Source organism: Dendropsophus ebraccatus, chromosome 6, assembly GCF_027789765.1.
Source record: "Dendropsophus ebraccatus isolate aDenEbr1 chromosome 6, aDenEbr1.pat, whole genome shotgun sequence".
Lineage (NCBI taxonomy): Eukaryota > Metazoa > Chordata > Amphibia > Anura > Hylidae > Dendropsophus > Dendropsophus ebraccatus.
Genome location: NC_091459.1, coordinates 122724669 through 122749721, shown reverse-complemented (window position 1 = coordinate 122749721; position 25053 = coordinate 122724669). Strand labels below are relative to the sequence as shown.

Here is a 25053-nt window from a genome sequence, read left to right as displayed (position 1 = left end):
AACATTTTATATTTTTATTAAATACATTGTTGCCATATTACAACTAAACAATGCAAAAATATGTCCATGCCTCTCATTTACAAAAATAGTGATTATATCATCATCACACTCATTGGTCGTTGTTGCTTCCTTTACACAATTCATTCAGGTAGTGGGATTCTCTATGTACCTGGAGATGGTTCTTGGTCTCCTCCCCTCTCAGTTCACCATTTAATATTTACATGTTTTGGACATTACTATAAATGGGTGAACAATGTAACTAGAGACGGCGCAGATATTTTCAAAAGCAAAAATGCCCAGATTTTAATAAATATGTTCACGAAAATTTTCCCAGTTTTTCATGCACTAAAATACAATGTAACAAAAACAAATTAAAACGGCAATAATAAAATATAGTATAAAGAAATAAACTTCCAATTAAAATTGTATCTTTTTTTAGATTTTGGTATCTAATTTTACTAAAAAAAAAAAACACTTTTGGGGGTTATCCAAAATTAGAACATAGCTACCTTCTTACAGAAACAGCGCCACCCCTGTCTTCAGGTTGTGTGTGATATTACAACTCATTTCTATTAATTTCAATAGAACTTGGCTGCAATACCGCACCTAAACTGAGAACAGGGTGTGGTGCTGTTTTTCAAAGAAAGTAGCTATGTTTTTGCTGGATAACGCCCTGCTCTCAAGGCTGTGTGTATGAAACCATAGGGGAGAAGGGAAACTACAGTATCCTCAAGCAAACGATTGGAAGTAACATTTATATTATTATATTCAAGTATTAAGATATCAAGTAGACTGATGCAACCTTATGTTACAAAGCATTGTCATGCATTAAAAAAAAAAAAATAAGTTAAAGAAAACATTTTACATGTTCCATTGCTCAGTATATTAGCCAGCTTAAAAACAAGTCAAGGAAATAGAAGAAATAAGAATATCATTGGGGGCTGCAACCACCTCCGATGTCAAGGCGGCTTTGGTCATTTTTCCATTCATTCTGGATATGGGTGGACCCCTTCCCCCCTCAAAGTTTTGGCTGCAGTGTTACTATATACATTTGCCTGAAAACACCTTAAAGCCAAGGAACCAGACTGGACGTGGACACAACATACCTACATATATTACAATGTAGCACCTAGTTTCTGAAGCTCAGCAGCGAGTAACCTGCAGCCAGTGGTGAGATGCGGGTCCGATACCCCTACACTGACCCCCACAAGACACATCTTCAAGTAATAAAACATGGATCCATACTCTGGCCTCATGGTGAGACGTACAATGATGAAAAATATTACAATTGTTGTATCAGTAGATGGCTGAACATGAACACTGGTGTTGGCATCACATACCAAAACATATGACAGACAGTGATACATAGAGGAATACACAGGGGCCCCGGGGGTGAGATCAGCTGGCCTGGGCCTGAGCAGTGAGACGTTCAGGGTTCAAGAATCCCAGCATGGTGGTCACCAGCTCCGGCAGGTCGTATTCGTGTTTCCAGCCCCAGTCCTTGCGAGCGTTGCTGTCGTCAAAGTTCATCGGCCAGCTATCAGCTAAGAAGCAAAAGGAGAGAGGTTAGGTCACTACATCCATATCTCCCTTATAAATTTACAGCAAACATACAAACATAACAAAAAAAAAAAAAACAGATCAAGTCATGGAAATTTCCAAAGGGTTCACTAACTTTCCCCCCTGCACTGTGGATGATTACTTAATGTGCTCAATGACATATGAACTGTTCAATTGCCTGTGTATTCTTAGTTTAGTTACATTGTGTTTGTCTATAGTTGTGACTGAACTGGGTAAACATCCACAGGGTAAGGGAAAAAGTAAGTAATTAAAGGGATACTCCAGGAGGAAAAAAAAAAAAGGAGGTTTTCAAATAAACTGGTGTCAGAAAGTTATACAGATTTACTTCTGTTTAAAAATCTACAGTCTTCCAGTACTTATCAGCTGCTGTATCTCCTGCAGGAAGTGGTGTGTTTGTTTCACTCTGCCAGTGTTCTCTGCTGCCACCATGTCAGGAACTGTCCAGAGCAGGAGCAAATCCCCATAGAAAACCTCTCCCACTCTGGACAGTTCCTGACATGGACAGAGGTGGCAGCAGAGAGCGCTGTGTCAGTCTAGAAAGAATACATCACTTCCTGCAGGACATGATAAGCTAATAAGTACGGGAAGATTGGAGATTTTTAACTAGACGTTATTTACAAGTCTATATTACTTCCTGACACCAGCTGATTTGGAGAAAACAAAAAATCTGAGAACCCCTTTAATAGACCGATGTCATGTACATTTAATGAGATTTTATTTTGGATCAGAGCAGGAGCACAGAATCAGTTTAGAAAAACATGGCTGTTGTATTGCACAAACAGCACCACTCCTGATCACAGGCTGCATGTGGTATTGCAACTCCGTCCTATTCACTTCAATACCATTGAGCTGCAATACCAGATACAACCTGTAGACAGGGGTGGTACATTATTATTAGTCTTCGTAGTAGTATTTTAACCCTGTGGAGTTTAACTGAAATCAAAACTACAAGAATCAAAAGGGGTAGATTTATCAAACATGGTGTAAAGTAGAATTGTCTTGGTTGCCCCTAGCAACCAATCAGATTCCACTTTTCATTCCTCACAGATTCTTTGAAAAATAAAAGGTGGAATCTGATTGGTTGCTAGGGGCAACTGAGACAATTCTACTTTACACCAGTTTGATAAACCAGTTTCCCCCTAAATGTTTAAACCTGCCACGTATTTACCAATCGCCTGCCGGACTGCATCCACGTTGTAAACCACCTCCAGCTCGGGCAGATGCTTCCTCACTTCCTGGGCCAGTTCCTCAGGGCTGAAGCTCATGGCGTTGATGTTGTACGTCCTCATGGTGAGGGACTCTGCCGGGGCCTCCAGCACCTCCACCGTGGCCCTCAGGCAGTCATCAATGTACATCATGGGCAGACGGGTGTCTGGCTTCAAGTTACAGACAAATCTGCCAGTCTTGAGGGCATCGTGGAATATCTGGACTGCATAATCTACAGGGAGACGAGACACACGGATGAGGTCCTGATATTGGGACTATGGCCCAAGTGATGCCTTTGCCAAGGTCTATGAAACTGGAGGAAAAGGGGCGGAGCTTTATTTTAACCCTGTGGGTGTTTTAGGGAGCATCCATTTTGGAAATTAGGGCTAGATATACGTAAGGTATAATATAGGGAGATTATACAGAGCAGAAATCAAACTACAGCTCTGGACTAGAAGAACAGACACGCCATAATCCTTACCAGTGGTTCCTCCTCCAGGTTGGGAATCGGCAGAAATGATGCCAGGATAGCGGAGGCATCGGAAGTCCAGGCCGTAACGATAGTTGTAATACTGCAGGAATAAGAAGAAACCTGGTTTACCCCCCTGTCCTTGTGTAACCTCGGCCCAGCTGCCCTCAATGTTTACTTGCTGCTCGGTTTATCTTTTTTGGCCCGGGGTCCTTCCCTGGATTATCAGGCTTGTGCTAACGTTAGTGAAGTGCCAGATCAGCAGAAATATGGCCGCCGGTGAAGTATAAATAGAAAATGTGCCGCCAGTTTCATCTGAAACATCACCAGGCAGAGCAGGACAGATGTCAGAGTGGTTCTGTGAGCAGATTGTGTGGACTGTGACCAATGGGAATGTTATATATGGGGTAGGAAAGGACAAGGCAGGCCTCCTGGACTGTGACCAATGGGAATGTAATATATGGGGTAGGGAAGGACAAGGCCTCCTGGACTGTAACCAATGGGAATGTAATATATGGGGAAGGGACAGACAAGGCCTCCTGGACTGTAACCAATGGGAATGTATTATATGGGGTAGGGAAGGACAAGGCCTTCTGGACTGTGACCAATGGGAATGTAATATATGGGGAAGGGAAGGACAAGGTCTCCTGGACTGTAACCAATGGGAATGTATTATATGGGGACGGGACAGACAAGGCCTCCTGGACTGTGACCAATGGGAATGTATTATATGGGGTAGGGACGGACAAGGCCTCCTGGACTGTAACCAATGGGAATGTATTATATGGGGTAGGGACGGACAAGGCCTCCTGGACTGTGACCAATGGGAATGTATTATATGGGGTAGGGAAGGACAAGGCCTCCTGGACTGTGACCAATGGGAATGTATTATATGGGGTAGGGAAGGACAAGGCCTCCTGGACTGTGACCAATGGGAATGTATTATATGGGGTAGGGAAGGACAAGGCCTCCTGGACTGTGACTAATGGGAATGTATTATATGGGGTAGGGAAGGACAAGGCCTCCTGGACTGTGACCATTGGGAATGTATTATATGGGGTAGGGAAGGACAAGGCCTTCTGGACTGTGACCAATGGGAATGTATTATATGGGGTAGGGAAGGACAAGGCCTTCTGGACTGTGAACAATGGGAATGTATTATATGGGGTGGAAGGCCAGAATTTCTTTAAATGTGCAATTACATAGAATTAGCCCGGAGAAAAGATTCCAATAGTGTTATTTATGATGGATGATTAGGAATGGTACTGGTTACGGAGCAAACTAATGGTGGCCGTTGGGCTGGGGCACTGCTTCTTAACCTGTGACATCTCCCATCATGCCCACCCTCCTAGTTAGATCATGTTCACTTTAGACAAGCCTGGCAAAATATAAAAGTGTTCTAAACTCTTGAGCAGACAAAGTCTCAACCTTACAAATCTTCTATTGATGTCATTGCCCAAGGCATAGACTTAAAGCGATACTCCATTGAAAACATTTTTTTCTTTCAAATCAACGGGTGTCAGAAAGTTATATAGATTTGTAATTTACTTCTATTTAAAAATCTCCAGTCTTTCAGTACATATCAACTGGTATATGTCCTGCAGGAAGTGGCGTATACTTTCCAGTCTGACACAATGCTCTCTGCTGCCACCTCTGTCCATGTTAGGAACTGTCCAGACCAGTAGCAAATCCCCATAGAGAACCTCTCATGCTCTGGACGGTTCCTGACATGGACAGAGGTGGCAGCAGAGAGCACTGTGTCACACTGGAAAGAATACAGCACTTCCTGCAGCACATACTTCGGCTGATAAGTAATGGAAGACTGGAGATTTTTAAATAACAATAAATTAGAATTCAATATAACTTTCTGACACCAGTTAATTAGAAAGAATCTTTTGCCAGAGTACCCCTTTAATATATCCAAAAAGAGCTCCTACCTCTCCCATCAACTCTGCATGGACTTTCGAGACCCCGTAGATGGTCCTTGGCCTCTGTATACACAGGTCAGGCGTTGGGTTTCTTGGAGAGGTTGGTCCAAATGCCCCAATAGTGCTGGGCACGAAGAGACGGAGTCCATGTTCTGCAGCAATGTCCAGGATATTGTGCAAACCTGAGGACAGTAAGACGATACATTAGCCCAATCCATGGAGAGAGAATAGACAGAGCCCTATGTGCTGCGTCCATCTTACCGGTGATATTGACCGCTCTGGCCAAAGGAACATTTGCTTCACCGACCGCGCTGAGCAGGGCGCTGTAGTGTATTAACCAGGTGATCCGATTGTTCACCACTATCTCCCGGAGATTTTTGTAGTCCAGAATATCAGAATAAATGAAAGGTCCTGAGAAAAATTAACAGAAAATGTTAAAAAACATAAATAAAAAATGTAATACTCTATGTCTCCTGTGGAGGCACTGCAGGGAAACTGAACACCTGGTGATTGAATCTGATCCCAGCAGTGGAGCACTCTGCAGGTTATTTTTTAGAGATCCACTGGCAGAGCACCCTTTTATTTCCAATATGATCTATTTTATAACATTTGTGTTACGCAAGGAGCTTTATTATACTCTTAAACACTCAAACACTCACCGCTGTAAAAGACATTGTCTGGAGGTTTTCGGATATCGGAGAGGATGACGTTGTTGTTTCCATAGCGTTTTCTGTAACCAGAGAAAAGAAAATCTTTGACTAAACCAAACAAGAAATGTGTCAACTCTTACACGGATTCATCCTGATCCTTCCTGTTATATAACAAAAATGATGAAAATGGACTCTCCAGAAGGAAGAAAAATCTAATGCCATGTATAGCTGAGTGGGTGACTTACAGGGTAGATACCTACAGGTGGCGCTAGAGCAAAGTTTTCTTCCTTCTTTAAAAAAAAAAAAAAAAAAAAAAAAAAAAAAAAGCTAGCTTGCATACTTCTAGCATTGCTCGTAATACTCCATACCCTGGCTAGATCTCCTCAGTGTGAACTGGTACCTGCACGGCGCTTCATCTCTAGCCAAGCACCTCAGTCTGTACCAACATGGGAAAACCTCACAACAGCCATCTACAGATGAGCAATGCTTCCTTTTACAGCAGATTCTGACTTGCCTAAAATCCTTAGTTCTGTTGCAAGGCTTTTAATGGGCTTATAGAGTTACCTATAGGTGGCACTAGAGACAGTTTTCTTCCATGTGGAAGAGTTGTAATTAACATAACTGTTCCCATGGTGCACTGCCTGGGTCTCCTCAATGAGGATCAATACACCCCTGAGCTATAATTGAAAATGGAAAGATCTGATGTGAAGCCTGAGGCGACCTTTCCGGATAACCTGGAGCCTAATCAGACTGAAGACATACTGATCTAGGACACGTAGAATAAGAAACATACTGATCACCATACAGATCTAGGCTCACAAGGTCAAAGAAGATCTAGTGCTCTATGCCACCCTATAATCGCTTATTCACTGTAACCCTAAGGGGCAGCATGTAACTATGTATACCAGTACTATGATCGTACCTCAATAGTTTAGCAAGTCCAACTCCCAGCTGGCCTAATCCTCCTGTAAAACAAAACACACACATTAAATATGTGAACCCCTGAAGTCATGACATCATTTACTGACAGGCCACAGCCCTCAGAATATGCTGCAAATGAAGAGAGACCTCAAGGTGTTGTCCCCTCACAAACTACAACTCCCAGCATGCCCTGAGAGCTTCATAAGTGTAGGGCATTCTGAGAGTTGTAGTTATTCACAAGGGAGCTGTGGTCACAGATACATCACTCCAGGATGGGAGGGGGTGACCTGTCTCCTCTTACTGGTTCCGGCTATGTTCACACAACGTATGTTTTCGTATGTTATGTATGAAAACTTTGCTTTCCATGGGATCCCGGCCGGAGTGTATACATATAGGGGGAGATTTATCAAACATGGTGTAAAGTGAAACTGGCCCAGTTGCCCCTAGCAACCAATCAGATTCCACCTTTCATTTTTCAAAGAGTCTGTGAGGAATGAAAGGTGGAATCTGATTGGTTGCTAGGGGTGACTGAGCCAGTTTCACTTTACACCATGTTTGATAAATCTCCCCCATAGTATACGCTCCGGCCGGGACCCCTCGCGGCGCCACAAAGAACTGACAAGTCAGTTTTCTGCAACCGCTATTTAGTAAATTGCGGCCACAGAAACCCATGTCAGTGCACACTATGGAGCGAGCCGCTTGCCTCATAGTGTGCTATGGGGAGTTCTGCTGCGGGCGCGCACTGATGCACCCGTGTCAGAACTTTGTGGCATGAAAGATCATCCGGGATGATCTTTGCAGAGACCGGCCACTCCATGACCTGGTCGGGTCACGGAACGACCGGTCTCTTACGCCATGTGAACATGGCCTCCTTCTGTAAGTGTCCCCCAGAATCAGCCCTCCCAGGAATCCAGGACACATGTTCCAGATAGGGGCGCCCTGCGCTTTTTTCAGATTCGCCCTGTTGCCAAAATGGCCTAGAAACTGCCCTGCGCCCCTGCATGGCTGTAATTGCTAGGGGACACTACGTCGGTGTAAATTCAGGTGGGTGGAGGAATAAAGGGAGGTGACATGACTATTTGTAATCAATTACCGAGGCAAAGTAAGAAGCTGGAAGTCCTGGAGGAATTTATAACATGCACATCATGTGCAGTGGCGGACTGGCCCACCGGAGGACCGGACAATGATCCGGTGGGCCCACAGCTTTAAAACCTGCACTGACACTGACTGACATGTCGTTTCTCACTGGTTCTTCATTGGTGGGCCCCCCAAAATCATTTCCTCTGGTGGGCCCCAGATAGTAGAGCATGTAGCAAGCTACTGCACTACATTAATCTCTATGGAGAAGAAAGGATCACATGTTGACATTCAATGTGCTCAAACTCCTAACCCTAACACTAACCCTAACCCCCCCCCATTGTTGTTGGTTCCTACTAAAAGTTGATGAGTTCGGCTTACATTTGTCCAATTTGTATGGGGAGCTCAAACGGCATCAGAGAGAAGGGCAGGAGAGACAATGATAGAAAGAACAATGCAGGGGAGACACTGGAGAGGAGAGGCAGGAGGGAGTCAAGAGAACACAGAACAGAGGAGATAAATCAATGTGGAAAAAGTAAAAGCTAAGCAGGCCGTATGTAAGGGTCCTTTTACACAGACAGATTTATCTGACAGATTTTTGAAGCCAAAGCCAGGAATGGCATTTACTTTATGACCAGTTCTCTGTATATAGTCTGTTCCTGGCTTTGGCTTCAAAAATCTGTCAGATAAATCTGTCTGTCTAAAAGGACCCTATGGGAAAGGCAGGAAAGACAAGAGGGTAAGGGTCCATTTACACAGAAAGATTATCTGCCAAAGATTTGAAGCCAAAGCCAGGAATGGATTTGAAAAGAGGAGAAATCTCAGGCTTTCCTTTATGACCTGATCTTTGTTTATAGTCTGTTTCTGGCTTTGGCTTCAAATCATTGGCAGATAATCTTTCTGTGTAAATAGACCCTTAGATGCAGGGGATTTGCTGTTTTGCTGTTGTGGAGAGGCAAGAACATTGATGGAGCGAGCAGAATGCTGGCGGAGAGAGGACACGGTGTAGAAGGTACCAACATCCGAGCCCAGGAGTGACTTACCTGTGATAAGCACCCGCGGGTGGTCAGCCTCCGAGAAGGACACAGAGTGGAAGCTGGCATCAGACGTCACCTGACGGGGTGAAATGCCAATGAAGCGAACAGAGGTGACAGTCTGGCAGCCGCACACAGGGCTCTGCAGCACCTGCTTCACCGTCCTCGACAACGTCCTGACAACAGGCATCTCTGGAACACAGCACAGGGACAGGCGGGGTTAAGGATTTTATTTTTCTCACAACATTTCGGAACTTGAGAATTAATTTTAATGGAAACCAGGGGCCACACCAGCACAGGACATGCAGATCCTCCCATCCCATTGTTAATTTCAGGGTTGGGATACGGGAGTTTCTGCCGCCCATGTGTATTGATGGGTACATCGTGGTTCTATCCAAGGCCAGTATGCAGACCGGTTTATAGGATTTCCCTCTGACAGCAGGGGAGGCATTAGACACGTTTGTAGATCAAAATGGGTCACTGACTTTTTTACAACCCTTTTAGACCAATCCAGGACTGATTTTTTTGTACTATCTCCGTGCCTGGATCAGGTATATACAGGGTGTTATATACAGTTCATGCAATTTTCCATCATAGTTATTAGGTTGAACATCTTGGCTGTTTATCTGCATTGTATTGGCCTTGATATGTTTGTAGGGTGGTGTGTGTGTGCGCGCACGTGCAGTGTGTGGCACTCAGCAGCTGAAGGGTTAACGTCCCGGTCTGGAAGCCCCCCTCTTGGTTTCATGTTGCTTGCGTGGCAATGTAAAGCAGACATAGTCATGGTGCAGGGGATCACGTAATCCTAGACAAGCCACAAGCTTTACGGAGTTCGCTGTGCACTTGCACACGCTCACGTCTGCCCATTCGTCATACAAGTGCATTACTAGAACTACAAGTACCAACATGCAACCTGCAAGCTTTGGGTGTCCTAGGTGACTGTACATACAATGGCTGCATCTAGCCTCAATGAAATGTATAGTTCAGGCATGAACACAGAGAAATTAAAAACTTTTTATACTTTTCCCTGTTTTTTATACCTCTGCTTGCTGTCAGTAAATAGAAATGGAACATTTGCTACAATTGTTCTACAGTAAATATTTTGATTTGAAACAGCTCATAGAGAATGTTCCAGACTGAACACAAGTGTAACAAATCCTCAGCTGGGAGTGTCAGGATCCCATTCACTGACAGCAAGCACAAAGTTACTGAGGAAGTGAAACACAGTTGCACAAATTATATGGAAACATTAGACAATAAGTTTTGCAAGAATGGGAAACCCTATAGACCTCTATTAAGCTGAGCTTCCTCAGTGACACTCACTGTATATAAGGACTAGGAGGTGGTATATGGCTGATGCAAGTGTATGATTTAGATCTATGCCCAACATTAGTGAAGCTTTATCAGCCCCAGTGACCTCCGACCTCTGTATAATTCACCATCATCACCTCTCCTTCCCATTACACTCCCATCTCCTCGATAGAAAATCCATCCTGTGATCCGCGCATCAGTGATCGGGGCAGATTCCAAGGATTTCATCAAAGCTTTTTAAGAACGGTCCATGATTTACTACGAATAGTCTACATGGAGAACACGTCTCTGCTATTTCTGTTCAAGAAGTCTATAGGGATGCGGAACTAAAGGCAACTCCACCTGCTCACCATAAAAAGTGGTGTCAAGTGTAACCAGTGCGAGTGCATAGTTAATTCAGCACTGGAAATATACATGGATAATGGACATTTCTTATCAGATGTAGCAGAGCTGAATCTGCGGTTTTGCGATGCATTACATAGGATTGCAATTAAAGCTACAGTTCCAGATGCAAACGCAGTCAACCGTCCTATTAAATTACACTCAAGAAGCTGAGGTATGAAGTGCTATTCGTTAGGCTATTTACAATGGAACGCATGGGAATAAATATGTAAGGCTGGATTCACATTAAGTTTTTGCAATCAGTTTTCTCTTTTTGCAAAAAAAAAAAAAAAAAAAAAAAAAAAAACAAACGGATGGAAAAACAGATGCATCTATTTTGATCAGTTTTTTCATTGACTGCCATTATAAAAAAAAATGGATCAAAATGTACACAAAAATGAGGTCGGCTACATTTTTTATATATTAAAAAAAAAAAAAAAAATTATAATGGAAGTCAATGGAAAAGCGGACCAAATGAATGCACAAACAAATACATCTGTTTTTTGCAAAAACAGATGAACGGAAAAAAAATTCAAAACGAAGTGTGAACCCAGTCCAAGGCTGTGTTCTCACTAGTGGAATATGGACACTGCATAAGTGTTATGGCCACAGCTGTCAGTTCCAGTCATCAGTCCAGGACAGAGGTATAAATGTATCCGTAGTATCCTAGTGTGAACAATCCCTTAAAAAACTGCGGGGAATAGCTTAGATGTAGCAGAGCTAAATCCGTTATGCATAGGTAACAAACACTGAACCTGCTGTATATAACAATCTCTTACCACTTCTTAGCTCACAGGGTGGCAGCGGCTCTTTAGGGTGAATCCACATATGGCAGATTTGGTACTTATACAAAATAATCACATTTAGGGTATGTTCACACTTACCGTATCCGCAGCAGATTTCATTTAAATAACTGAACACAGCATCAAATCTGCACCATCAAATCTGCTGCGGATCCTGTAGGTGTGAACGCACCCGGTTAGGGTGAGTTCACACGTACAGGATCTGCAACAGATTTGATGTCGCAGATTTGAAGCTGCAGATTCAATGCAAAGTAACTCTGGGCCATGAAATCTGCGCCATCAAATCTGCTGCAGATCCTGTATGTGTGAACGCACCCTCAGGGAAATAGAGCAAATATAATATAACAAAATGTGAGGAGTTTGTGATTGCACCAAATCTGCCGAGTGTGAACTCACCCTAAGAAGCCGCTGCCACCCCCTAAATAAAGTAGTAAAAGATTAGAATATACGGCAGGTTCAAGGTTTATTCACTACGCGTAACGGATTCAGCTCTGCTACATCTGATCTATATACAGCAATATTTAAAAAGGGACAGAACACTATATCCTAGCCGTACATCACTAGTGCTCACCAACTGTTGCAAATCTGCAGCTCCTGGTATGCTGTCAGGGCATGCTGGGAGTTGTAGGTCTGCAACCACAGACCGGTGAATGATGCATCGCACAGTCGTGCAACGTAAGAAGCAGCAGCATCCATCCTTACCTCACTGGCTGTGTGTGATCCTTTACAGGGTCACAACGCGTCTGGCTTTTTATAGGACACATCCTCTAAATCTAACCAATCCGGCCCAGCCAGGGGGTAGGAGTTGTCCCCTACGTCACAGGGTGGAGAGAGACAGAACATTACTACGTCTCAGCTACTCCTGCGCTCATCTGCATCAGCACAACGGCCGGCCCATCATGTGGTAACACTTGTGACACATTCCTCTTCCCCGAAGCACCAACAGGAGCTGGAGCGCAGCCACGTCTGTTTGCACACAGGTTTTGCTTCTGTTAACAATTTGCATCACATGATATAACGGCAGCAAAGACCCTGCACCCCCCCCCCCCCTTTTCTGTGGGGGTTAAAGGAGGTAACCCAGGATTAGCTGTTTTCTACCAGAACAGCACCACTCTTGTCTTCAGTACATGTGCGGTATTACACCACTTTTACTTGAATGGAACACACAACCTGAGTACAGGTATCGTGCTTCTAAGCTTGAAGAATCCCTTTAAGCCTGATTTCAGGTGTATATGCTCCCGGAGAGCTGGGTGACAACTAATGGTGCCCATCAGTGTAACCCAACCTTTCCCATGTCATACATCAATACATCTAGTCCTGTATGATCACATATCAAGATTCTTTCTGTTGCCCATAGCAACCAATCACAGCTCAGCTTTCACTTCTCATATTGCTGTGATAAAATGAAAGCTGAGCTGTGACTGGTTGCTATGGGCAACAGATAGAATCTTACCATAAACCAACGCCATAAATCACAACCTTTGGTTGTTGAGGCATGCTGGGAGTTGTAGTTTTGCTAGAGGTCAGTGATCACATTCAGATAGCACAGTATTTACAGTCTCCCACCCTATGAGGTCACCCAAACTATAGGTTCTACACATAGACCAGGCTTATGGCATCTACACCCATCTGACTGGTATAAAAGTGTTTTTTTTTTTCTTCATTTAAAGCATTTTCATAGATTCGCACATCTATTACTCTGATGAGGTGTACAGACAGCTACTGTGGAACTACAAGTCCCTGCATGCCCTGCCGCTAATCCTTCCAGATGAAGCGCAATTACCTGGATTAATAGGATTATAATAGAACAAGATGCAGATTTAAATTGGTTTCACTCTAGTGTAAGATGGTCGCATTTCTGCATGCAGATGACAGATGCAATGCCTGACCCGACCATTGTCCTAAAGACCTGCCAGTATCTATAAGGCTGACCGCACCTACAGGGATCTATAGAGGTGACCGCATCTATAAGGATCTATAGAGGTGACCGCACTTACAGGGATCTATAGAGGTGACCGCATCTATAAGGATCTATAGAGGTGACCGTATCTATAAAGAATCTATAGAGGTGACCGTATCTATACAGGATCTATAGAGCTGACCGCATCTATAAGGATCTATAGAGGTGACCGTATCTATAAAGAATCTATAGAGGTGACCGCATCTATACAGGATCTATAGAGGTGACCGTATCTATACAGGATCTATAGAGGTGACCGTATCTATACAGGATCTATAGAGGTGACCGTATCTATACAGGATCTATAGAGGTGACCGTATCTATAAAGAATCTATAGAGGTGACCGTATCTATACAGGATCTATAGAGGTGACCGTATCTATACAGGATCTATAGAGGTGACCGTATCTATAAGGATCTATAGAGGTGACCGTATCTATACAGGATCTATAGAGCTGACCGCATCTATAAGGATCTATACTGCTGACCGCATCTATAAAGGATCTATAGAGATGACCGTATCTATAGTGCTGACCGCATCTATAAGGATCTATAGGGGTGACCGCATCTATACAGGATCTATACTGCTGACCGCATCTATACAGGATCTATACTGCTGACCGCATCTATAAAGGATCTATACAGCTGACCATATCTATAAAGGATCTATACTGCTGACCGCATCTATAAAGGATCTATAGAGCTGACCATATCTATAAGGATCTATACTGCTGACCGCATCTATAAGGATCTATAGAGTCATTAGTTAAGGTCATTAGACCGAAGGTCAGGACAGGACTTGTAGCCATAATAGACACAAAAATACAACGGTGTTATGCCTGTGTCTAACCGACCCTCCGCTACATTCATTCACAAATTATTAAAACATCTGACGTGTCAAAACTTTAAATCTTGATACTCTCTAGATCTAGCCAGGAGAAGCATGCAACATTGTGCTTCACTCCCCAATTCTCACCGATCTCTGTACTGCCGCACAAGACAAGCTCCATAGACTTATAATGAAGCTCGTCTTGTGATGCCAGAGAGTGACGCACATAACTGCACACGTCTCCCTGCTATATCTAGAGATCAGTAGCATCTGAACACGGTCACTCAACCAATCACAACAACCAGGTCGCCAGACTTCTATTCCTGACACTTTATCTTGCAGGTGGGAAAGTTTTCATAGTTGCTCCTGCTATAAAGGGGCGCTACTAAAGGCAAAAGACCACCACAAATCATACTACTCATTGAATAGCAGTATAATCCAGACATTGTAAATTACTGTTATTGGATAAGGTATAAGGCTTCTATCTGCGCACTGTATGGCGGTATACTAAGGACATGGAGAGAAAGGAGCGCTGCACCTCACACCTATGGCTGACACTAATGCCTCTCGGCTGCATTTAAGAAAAACAACGTCAGGATGATGGTATATAATTTGATCAAACCATATTGCCCCATGTACCACATGCCGGTCTCCTGGTTCACATGGGTCCCTACACTCAACACTGTCAGTCAGTGACCGCCAACCCGGCAGAGCGAGCACAAACAAGGAAGGGAGGCCATAGAACGGCCCTGCAACCCCAATGTCACAGGATCAATCCCCAAGGGCCCCTCCAAAACCCAGCAGGCCCCTCCAAAACCCAGCAGGCACTGCCGGCGGAGAAAGCTGCCACCAAGCACCACAAGTGTGAACATGGTCTAACTACTCACCATTACTCCTGCAGGTAAGGGTGGGTTCACACTACAGAATTCTCGCGGATAAACTCAGCGGAATTCCATCGTCACGGACGGCCACGCGCCTTTCCGCCAGCTCCATAGACACCATTCTATGGGCCGGCGTATTCAGCTATCCGCCAAAAGTAGTGACATGTCAGTTCTTTCGTCGGATAGCGGAATACGCCGGCCCATAGAATGGTGGCTATGGAGCCGGTGGAAAGGCACACGAACGTGCGCGCGGACAGCCGACGGAATTCCACTGAGTTTATCCGCGAGAATTCCGGAGTGTGAACCCACCCTAAAAAGGGAAAGATAGGAGGTACTAGTCATGTGTGCACAGGTGCCTCCTGCTGATTGCGGTCACATGGGTCTTACAGGAGGAGTGCTAACACTCAGAAAAGAGAGAAACGTAAAATACAGACAAGAGAGAAAGGAGAGCTGCACCTCACACCTATGGCTGACACTAATGCCGCTCTGCTACACTGTATGGCGGTATAACGTTATGGTACAGTACTCTTGCAGTGCATGGCGATAGCAGAACCATATAGAACTGTAATTTGGCCTCCATACTGTATAATACTGTATGGCTTTGTATACAGCATATGGCGGTACATCTGTTTTCATGCTGAGGAAATGTAGAGACAGAAAGTTACAGTAAATTTGTCACTTATGAAAACTTCCCAAAAATGTTTAACAACAGTTTGGCAAATTTTCCCACCTATTCCAGAACAGGCTATTCTATATTCTCGAGATATGACCGACCTATAATAACCCTGATATATATTTTATGTTTAGAGACACAGAGACGATACAACCGGATAAACAGGAATGAGCGGAGGAGGGGCAGGGAGGTTACACGCGGGCGTTATGACTGCCATGTTCTTTATAATGTAAATCTTATGATCTCTCCCTCCCTTCACTTTACGAGATACAATATAGCCTGACATAAGAAAGGCATTACATGGTTTTTAGCAATTCTTCAGAAAGTGATCCATGCCTCTTCCTTGCATCCTGGAAACAATCATCAGGCTGCTGTTGACTGATCTTATGCATCTGATTAGCTCATTACACATTATTTTCTTCCTACTGTCCATGTGTAACATAACAGCGTCTTTAACCTCATGCTACGCATGGAGATTGGGATAATCAGATACATGAGATCAGTCAACAGCATTCTGATGATAAACATTAGAGACGAGCGCAACTGGAGAATATTATGCTACGTTTACACAGAACGATAATTCGCCCGGTCGTACGATTAACAATGTTGGAGTAACAATTTTTTTTCCATAACGGTCAGTGTTCAGACGGTACGATCTATCGTACGGAAATTCGTTTTGCAATCGCTTAAGCCTAGCTCACACATTGGTTAAATCGGCGAACGACTGTTCACACGGAACGATCTGCGAATTTTTTGCGAACGATCAACGACGAGAACTTGTTAAAAGATCAAAATGAACGATTTCTCGCTCGTTGTTTGATCGTTCGCTGCGTTTACACGTATGATCATTCGAATTCGATGGTTAGCGTGCGAATTCGCACGATAATCGTTCCGTGTAAACGCAGCATTACTTGAGACTATTACAATGTTATAAATGGCTGATATCACAGCGTAGGAAACCTCCTGTATTCTTCCTAAGCATGGGTCAGTATCCTATAACCTGCTTGCTGACTGTTTCTACAGCAAATCTGAATTCACTAGGCATCACTCATGTTATGGCGGTATAAATCATCCATAGACAAGTCACAGCTTCTACAGTCTGGACATGAATTCTTGCTTTCTGGTCACAACCCGACCTTGACTAGATTAACCAGTTATATGCTGGACTAGACGAACTAGCGATCCACTCCTCGGGTACAGGTGGGGATTACACACACAGCCAACATCAGAGTGGATAAGCCGACAGCCGCCACAAACCGGTGTGAGAATTTATCCAGATAAGACTCCCAGTACATGCCCCGCCCTGCACATGATATTACATAAGAACAAACAACATGTACACAAGTAGCAGAGCTTGTTACTGTAAAGTTTATATACAGTAATACCTTGAGTTGCGTTCCTTGGCCCTGCTACATCTCTAATGACATAATCGACTTTTTATAGAACCACAATGCGATCGCAGAAAATCCATAGTAAAATCTAGTATTGTTTTTTTCCCCACAATTGTTGACGTTGCGATGCAGCATGGAGACTGGTCTGAACAGAGGCAAACAAACAAAAACTAGTAACAACAATATAAGAAGAGGTTCTACAACATACCAAATTCTTGTGTTTTAATACTTCTCAAGATCTCTGCTTGCTGACAGTGAATGGGTATAACCTATACAGATCCTTCTCACAGGTGAGAGTCTGCTATAACCGGATACAATGTATCCGAGCAGGAAAATCGATCAGGACAGGAGATATCTGAGCTGCTGATGAGAATTAGATGATGATTGTCTAGTGTAATTTTATATATATATATTTTTTTATTATGGGTTTTTAGCCTTGATGCAAACCACTGACAGCAAGCAGAGATCCTGTTCACTGAAGGTGAACAGAAAGAAAGTATTGAATAGAGTATAACAATAAAACAACGCAGCAATGTATTTGTGCAGAGTCTAATAAGATCCAATCAATAAAGGATTATTGTAAAATCATTGACAGGACCAGATAACCCACTCGCACAGATGTAGCAGACCTGAACATGTTCTTTGCTTCTCCTACAACTATCCTTCAATACAATCTTGTTACTGTTAGTGACCTCCCCTGTCTCTCAATGATCAGAATTAGTGTCGGATCCCGAACAGGAATGTAAAAAAAAAAAGGGATCGGTTATATGTTCGAGTTAGCGGAACACATAACAAACGTACAGTAGAAGCGTTCGTTTTGGTCTATGCACGTGCGTAGAGATTATCCGGTGAAAAACGTAAATTATCCCAAAATACAAACAATTACGAACATGTTCGCTCATCATTAATCCTAATCAATGTGATATAAAGGCACAGTGTGAACACAGCCTTACTCTATGATGGAACATCGACCAGCTGCATAAATTGGGACTTTAAGGGGTTGTCCAGCGAAAATCTTTTTCTTTTAAATCAACTGGTGTCAGAAAGTTATATAGATTTGTAATTTACTTCTATTAAAAAATTCTCCAGTCTTCCCATACTTATCAGCTGCTGTATGTCCTGCAGGACAATTTATTTTATTTTCAGCCTGACACAGTGCTCTCTGCTGACATCTCTGGCCGAGACAGAAACTGTCCAGAGCAGGAGAGGTTTTCTATTTCATAGAATTCATAGAAACCTGAGACAGAGTTCCTGTCTTGGCCAGAGATGTCAGCAGAGAGCACTGTCTCCTGCAGGACATATAGCAGCTGATAAGTACTGGAAGACTTGAGTTTTTTAATAGGAGTAAATTACAAATCAATATAACTTACTAAAATCAGTTGATTTGAAAGAAAAAGATTTTTGATGGACAACCCCTTTAATGGAGTCTCTTTATTGATCTGATCTTGAGAGTTTCCTTATACTTTTACAATTCTAGATACAGATGATCAGAATTTCTGGACTATTAGATGCCAGATTCCAATACTGGGATGAGAGTCTGGGACCAGGCATGTGGAACCTGCAACAACTAGAGGATCGCAGGTTCCTAACCACTGGTCTGGATCTGAATGGTGGCACCAGTAACATATCCTGGCACCTACTGGAGCAAGTGTGACGGCTGGTACAGAAACTTTTAGGCTACTTTGTTACTTAAAAAAAAAATAAAAAAATATATATATATATATTAATATCAGTGTATCACATTGCTGCTCTGAAGGTAAGTATTCCTGCCCTGGAACGGGGACAATAGATGGGATTGTTAGGTTCAGCTACAGCCCTATCAATTACTATGGAGCCCGGGGGCTGAGGTGTCACTCTGGTGCACGAACATTGTGAACCCTTGTAGGGAATAAGGAGGATCACTATTTGGCAGAATTTTTTATACCTTTTGGTTGGGGGGAGGGGGGCTATACTTGTCACATGGTGTTTTTTGGGGCCAAAAACACTGCAGCCAGATGTTACCCAGGAGTCAATAGAGAAATATTAAATATTGTAGTAATATATATATATATATATATATATATATATATATATATATATATATATATATATATATATATATATTAAATACTGCACTACTGTACCCAGGTATTTTTTTAGGCTTAAAATTGCAACACGCTCAAGGTTTCAGGTTTTTATTTATTTATTTAGTAAAAAAAATTGGGGAATTTCTATCGACAGACCCATCAGTCACACGATTTGTAATGAGAAAAATGCAGGGTGACTACAGGTGGCGCCTCATGAAAGTCAATGCTAATCTGCCGCAACCACATTGGTCATGTGACATTATCATCATTATGTGAAAGACGTCATCACTGAGTCACATGATCCCTGTTACCAGTAGAAGCCAATGGAACACAACTACAATTCCCATCATGCCTGGGGAGCTAACGCTTTGGCTGTCCTGGCATGATGGGAATTGTAGTTTTGTAACCATTTGACAGCCCTGAGCTAGACCTTGGTTCTCCAGCTGTTAATAACTACTACTCCCATCATGCCCAGACCTGACAGCCATTGATGGGCTCACCTCCATGCACTGCTATGGCACACCACCGTGCCCGATCAGTGACAGTGGGCATCACGTGACCCTCAGCAGCCTCCTGTACAGCTGCATACAGGGGCTGGCTGGCAAATTTTAGCCCGGGGGGCAAGTACACAGCACTGGCCCATGAGTAGCAGGCTGGCAGCCCATCCTTAAAGGACCACTCTGGCCTCTTACCTCTTACCTATAACATCTTCGGTCCTTCCAGTCATTTGTGACCAAATATCCTACTGTGCCCTGTGAAAGGGTCAGAACTCACTTTCCTGTATAAGTCTATGGGGCGGCTCAGTGATGACACAGAACGGTCCCATAGACAGATGCTAGGAAAGCTGGGTGACCTCTATCATACTGAGTACAAGATGCTGGAAAGCTGGGTGACCTCCATCATACTGAGTATAAGATGCTGGGAAAGCTGGGTGACCTCCATTATACTGAGTATAGGATGGTGGGAAAGCTGGGTGACCTCTATCATACTGAGTATAAGATGGTGGGAAAGCTGGGTGACCTCCATGATACTGAGTATAAGATGCTGTGAAAGCTGGGTGACCTCCATTATACTGAGTATAGGATGGTGGGAAAGCTGGGTGACCTCTATCATACTGAGTATAAGATGCTGGAAAGCTGGGTGACCTCCATCATACTGATTATAAGATGCTGGGAAAGCTGGGTGACCTCCATGATACTAAGTATAAGATGCTGTGAAAGCTGGGTGACCTCCATTATACTGAGTATAGGATGGTGGGAAAGCTGGGTAACCTCCATCATACTGACTACAAGATACTGGGAAAGCTGTGTGACCTCCATCATATTTAGTATAAGATGCTGGGAAAGCTGGGTGACCTCCATCCTACTGAGTATAAGATGGTGGAAAAGCTGGTGACCCCCATAATACTGTGTACAAGATGCTGGAAAGCTGGGTGACCTCCATCATACTAAGTATAAGATGGTGGAAAAGCTGGTGACCCCCATAAAACTGTGTACAAGATGCTGGAAGGCTGGGTGACCTCCATCATACTGAGTATAAGATGGTGGGAAAGCTGGGTGACCTCCATCATACTGAGTATAAGATGGTGGGAAAGCTGGGTGACTTCCATCATTCTGAGTATAAGATGGTGAAAAAGCTGGGTGACCTCCATCATACTGAGTATAAGATGGTGGGAAAGCTGGGTGACCTCCATCATACTGAGTATAAGATGGTGGGAAAGCTAGGTGACCTCCATTATACTGACTACAAATACAAGATGCTGGGAAAGCTGCCTGACCCTCATTATACTGACTACTACGCAAGATGCTGGGAAAGCTGGGGTTACTGTATTTTTACAATAGTTTATATCACTCGATGTACTTCTGTATATATGTCTCCTCTATGTACTCCTGTGTAGGTTTCCTCTTGTATATATGTATCATCTATATACTTCTGTATATACGTCTCCTCTATGTACTGCTGTATATATGTATCCTCTATGTCCTCCTGTATATATGCCTCCTCTATGTACTCCTGTATATATATGTATACTCTATGTACTCTTGTATATATATATGTATCCTCTATGTACTACTGTATATATGCCTCCCCCTGTATTTATGTATCCTCTATGTACTGCTGTATATATGCCTCCCCCTGTATATATGTATCCTCTATGTACTGCTGTATACATGTATCCTCTATTTACTGCTGTATATATGTATCCTCTATGCCCTCCTGTATATATGTATCCTCTATGTAGCAGGGACACATGCAGGCAGGGGCATTTCCGGGATAAGCGAGGGGGGGGGGGGTAGCGGGTACAGGTAAAGATGAGGGGTGAGGTAGTACAGGTATAGATATGGGGGGTATTGGTAATACTGATGAGGGGGATTAGTAGTACAGGTATAGATGTGGGCTGTAGTAGTACAGGTAAAGATGAGGGGTGTAGAAGGAATAAAGGTATAGATGAGAGGTGACAGGGGCATACTGGGGGAAACTGGGGCAGCTGGGGATGACTGGGAGAGCTGGGGGTGTACGGGGCAAACTGGGGGGTGAGTGGGGCAGCTGGGGTGACTGAGGGGGACTGGGGCAAACTGGGGTTGACTTAAGCGGGACTGGGGCAGTTGGAGTTGACTGAATGAGGACTAGGGCAGACTGGGGGTGACTGAAGGGGGACTGGGGCAGACTTGGGCGACTGAGGGGGGACTGGGCAGACTGTGGATGACTGAGAGGGACTGGGGCAGACTGGGGTGACTGAGGGGGACTGGGCAGACTGTGTAGGACTGAGGGGGACTGGGGGTGACTCTAGGGGGACTGGGGCAGCTGGGGGTGACAGAGGGGGACTGAGGCAGACTGGGGGTGACTCTAGAGGGATTGGGCAGCTGGGGGTGATTGGGGCAGGAGTGCACATATCCCTCCTCCTCTCACCCCGGCACACAGGTTCCCCTCCCGGCCACACGTGCAGGTCCCCGGTCTCTGAAGCAGGCCACAGGGACTGTAGAGGTGATAGCGTCACTGCCATTACTGGAGCTGTACAGCGGGATCGGGGGATGCAGATCCCGCTGTTCAGCTCCAGGACCCGAAGCAACGTTATCACCACTACAGTCCCTGCAGCCTCCTCCAGAGACCGGGGACCTGCACGTGTGGCCGGGAGGGGAGCAGGACATGATATGTATAGCTGGGGTAGGTCAGTCGCGGCTCTGTTAGGCGGACTGCCGACCGCCCTGCACCTCACCTCCGGCCCGACACTCCACGCACCGCCGCCCGCCATGCACCTCACCTCCGCGCCGCCTGCTTGACCTGCACCTCTTGCCCGGCCGCCAACCCGTCACTCTATGCTGCTCCACCTGCAATGATTTTTTGTGAAAATTGAATTTACGGTTTTAATCGAAATTGATTCTAACCTTCTGGGCAAATTAATTTGATTAATCGCCCAGCCCTAACTCCTCTGTATGTATGTATCCTCTATGCACCCCTGTATATATGTCTCCTCCTGTATATATGTATCCTCTGTATGTCTCCTCCTGTATATATGTCTCCTCCTGTATGTATGTGCCCTCTATGTACCCCTGTATATATGTCTCCTCCTGTATATATGTATCCTTTGTATGTCTCCTCCTGTATATAAGTCTCCTCCTGTATATATGTATCCTCTATGTACCCCTGTATATATGTCTCCTCCTGTATATATGTATCCTCTGTATGTCTCCTCCTGTATATATGTATCCTCTATGTACCCCTGTATATATGTCTCCTCCTGTATATATGTATCCTCTGTATGTCTCCTCCTGTATATATGTCTCCTCCTGTATATATGTATCCTCTATGTACCCCTCTGTATGTCTCCTCCTGTATATACATATCCTATATGTACCCCTGTATATATGTCTCCTCCTGTATATATGTATCCTCTGTATGTCTCCTCCTGTATATATGTATCCTCTATGTACCCCTGGTAAAGTCCAAGGTTGGAACAGCGGAACCTCCCAGGGATGCACAGTCTCCGTCAGGTGGGCCCACACCTGATACTCAATAGCGAAAAAGAAATGGTGTGGAGACAGCATCCATCCAGTGAAAAAATATTTTTACTTTATTTTAAGCCATTGCATATAAAAAGATTACCGACGTTTCGGCTCTAACACTCCTGAGCCTTTCTCAAGTGTTAGAGCCGAAACGTCGGTAATCTTTTTATATGCAATGGCTTAAAATAAAGTAAAAATATTTTTTCACTGGATGGATGCTGTCTCCACACCATTTCTTTTTCTCTATGTACCCCTGTATATGTCTCCTCCTGTATATATGTATCCTATATGTACCCCTGTATAGATGTATCCTCCTGTATATATGTATCCTCTATGTACCCCTGTATATATGTCTCCTCCTGTATATATGTATCCTCTATGTACCCCTCTGTATGTCTCCTCCTGTATATATGTATCCTATATGTACCCCTGTATAGATGTATCCTCCTGTATATATGTATCCTCTATGTACCCCTGTATATATGTCTCCTCCTGTATATATGTATCCTCTATGTACCCCTCTGTATGTCTCCTCCTGTATATATGTATCCTATATGTACCCCTGTATAGATGTATCCTCCTGTATATATGTATCCTCTATGTACCCCTGTATATATGTCTCCTCCTGTATATATGTATCCTCTATGTACCCCTCTGTATGTCTCCTCCTGTATATATGTATCCTCTATATACTCCTCAGTATGTCTCCTCTTGTATATATGTATCCTCTATGTACCCCTGTATATATGCCTCCTCCTGTATATATGTATCCTCTATGTACCCCTGTATATATGCTTCCTCCTGTATATATGTATGCTCTATATACTCCTCTGTATGTCTCCTCCTGTATATATGTATCCTCTATGTACCCCTCTGTATGTCTCCTCCTGTATATATGTATCCTCTATATACTCCTCAGTATGTCTCCTCTTGTATATATGTATCCTCTATGTACCCCTGTATATATGCTTCCTCCTGTATATATGTATGCTCTATATACTCCTCTGTATGTCTCCTCCTGTATATATGTATCCTCCTGTGTAGGTCTCCTGTATATATGTATCCTCCTGTGTAGGTCTACTGTGTATATGTATCCTCTATGTCAGGGAGGGGGAACCTTGGCTCTTCAGCTGTTGCAAAACTACAACTCCCATCATCCATGGACAGCCTATGGCTCTCCAGCTATGATGGGAGTTGTAGTTTTGCAGCAGCTGGAGGGCCTTGGTTCCCTCACCCTGCCTTATGTCCTGCTGTGTAGATCTCCTCCTGTGTAGGTACCTTGCTTGCTGCAGACACCATCTTCTCTGTCTTCAGGCTCTTCTAGCCCAGTTGCAGAAGAACCAGCTGAGAGGAGAGAGCGGCCTCTGGTGGCCGGAGGAAGATACTGCCTACAGCAGTTTGCTTTTTACCATAAGCCTCTTAGGCTTATAGAAAGCATAGTGGCCATACAGGGGGCGGGGCTTACCGGTATGGGGGCGGGGCTTCGGCGGCCGCTTCCATCACAGTCCGGATCCACCACAGCCACAGGTAAATATGACTGAAGAGGGCCGGGCTGTAAGCAGGGGAGGCACTGAGGACTCCAGCCAGCTGTCAGCAGCCATGCGGCCCTGACAACTGGGGGAAGACCGGCCCGGGGGGCATATGCCCCCCTGCCCCCCGGCCCAGCCCGCCCCTGGCTGCATACATACATGATGCTTAGCAGAGCATGCTTGTTCTTGTAGTCCCACAACATTTGGTACATAGCACTGCCTCCCCCTCTCCGGTAATACCAGCATCACCAGCCATCCTGCACGATCATCCTCTTACCTCTTGTGCTGCACTCCGGGACACAACAGGTTACTATCCGCACACTGCGACCACCGGCGACCAGAAACCGCAGCGATAATACA

General features: G+C 44.2%; 1 protein-coding gene across 2 annotated transcripts; it reads right to left on the bottom strand.

Annotated features, from left to right (window-relative positions):
• Window positions 1–25053, bottom strand: LOC138795992 (L-threonine 3-dehydrogenase, mitochondrial-like). 2 transcript variants are annotated; one of them, XM_069975818.1, is made up of 9 exons: window positions 24971–25053; window positions 8876–9058; window positions 6757–6799; window positions 5844–5914; window positions 5446–5595; window positions 5194–5366; window positions 3269–3359; window positions 2750–3019; window positions 1–1544 (listed from the first exon to the last, which is right to left on the bottom strand). In XM_069975818.1, the coding sequence occupies exons 2-9, from the start codon at window positions 9054–9056 to the stop codon at window positions 1399–1401; spliced, it is 1125 nt and encodes a 374-aa protein (XP_069831919.1). In that variant the 5' UTR covers window positions 9057–9058; window positions 24971–25053; the 3' UTR covers window positions 1–1398. The 2 variants fall into 2 exon arrangements, with proteins under 2 accessions (XP_069831919.1, XP_069831918.1); XM_069975817.1 differs by lacking the exon at window positions 24971–25053 and adding an exon at window positions 12064–12167.

What these genes read in the sequence shown, in the direction of transcription:
- LOC138795992 (XM_069975818.1), bottom strand. Translation starts at nt 9,056, where the DNA reads ATGCCTGTTGTCAGGACGTTGTCGAGGACGGTGAAGCAGGTGCTGCAG. An exon ending in CCCGCGGGTGCTTATCACAG is followed by an intron (nt 6,800 to 8,875) that starts GTAAGTCACTCC and finishes TTTGTTTTACAG; the next exon opens with GAGGATTAGGCCAGCTGGGA. An exon ending in ATGCAGAGTTGATGGGAGAG is followed by an intron (nt 3,360 to 5,193) that starts GTAGGAGCTCTT and finishes TTATTCCTGCAG; the next exon opens with TATTACAACTATCGTTACGG.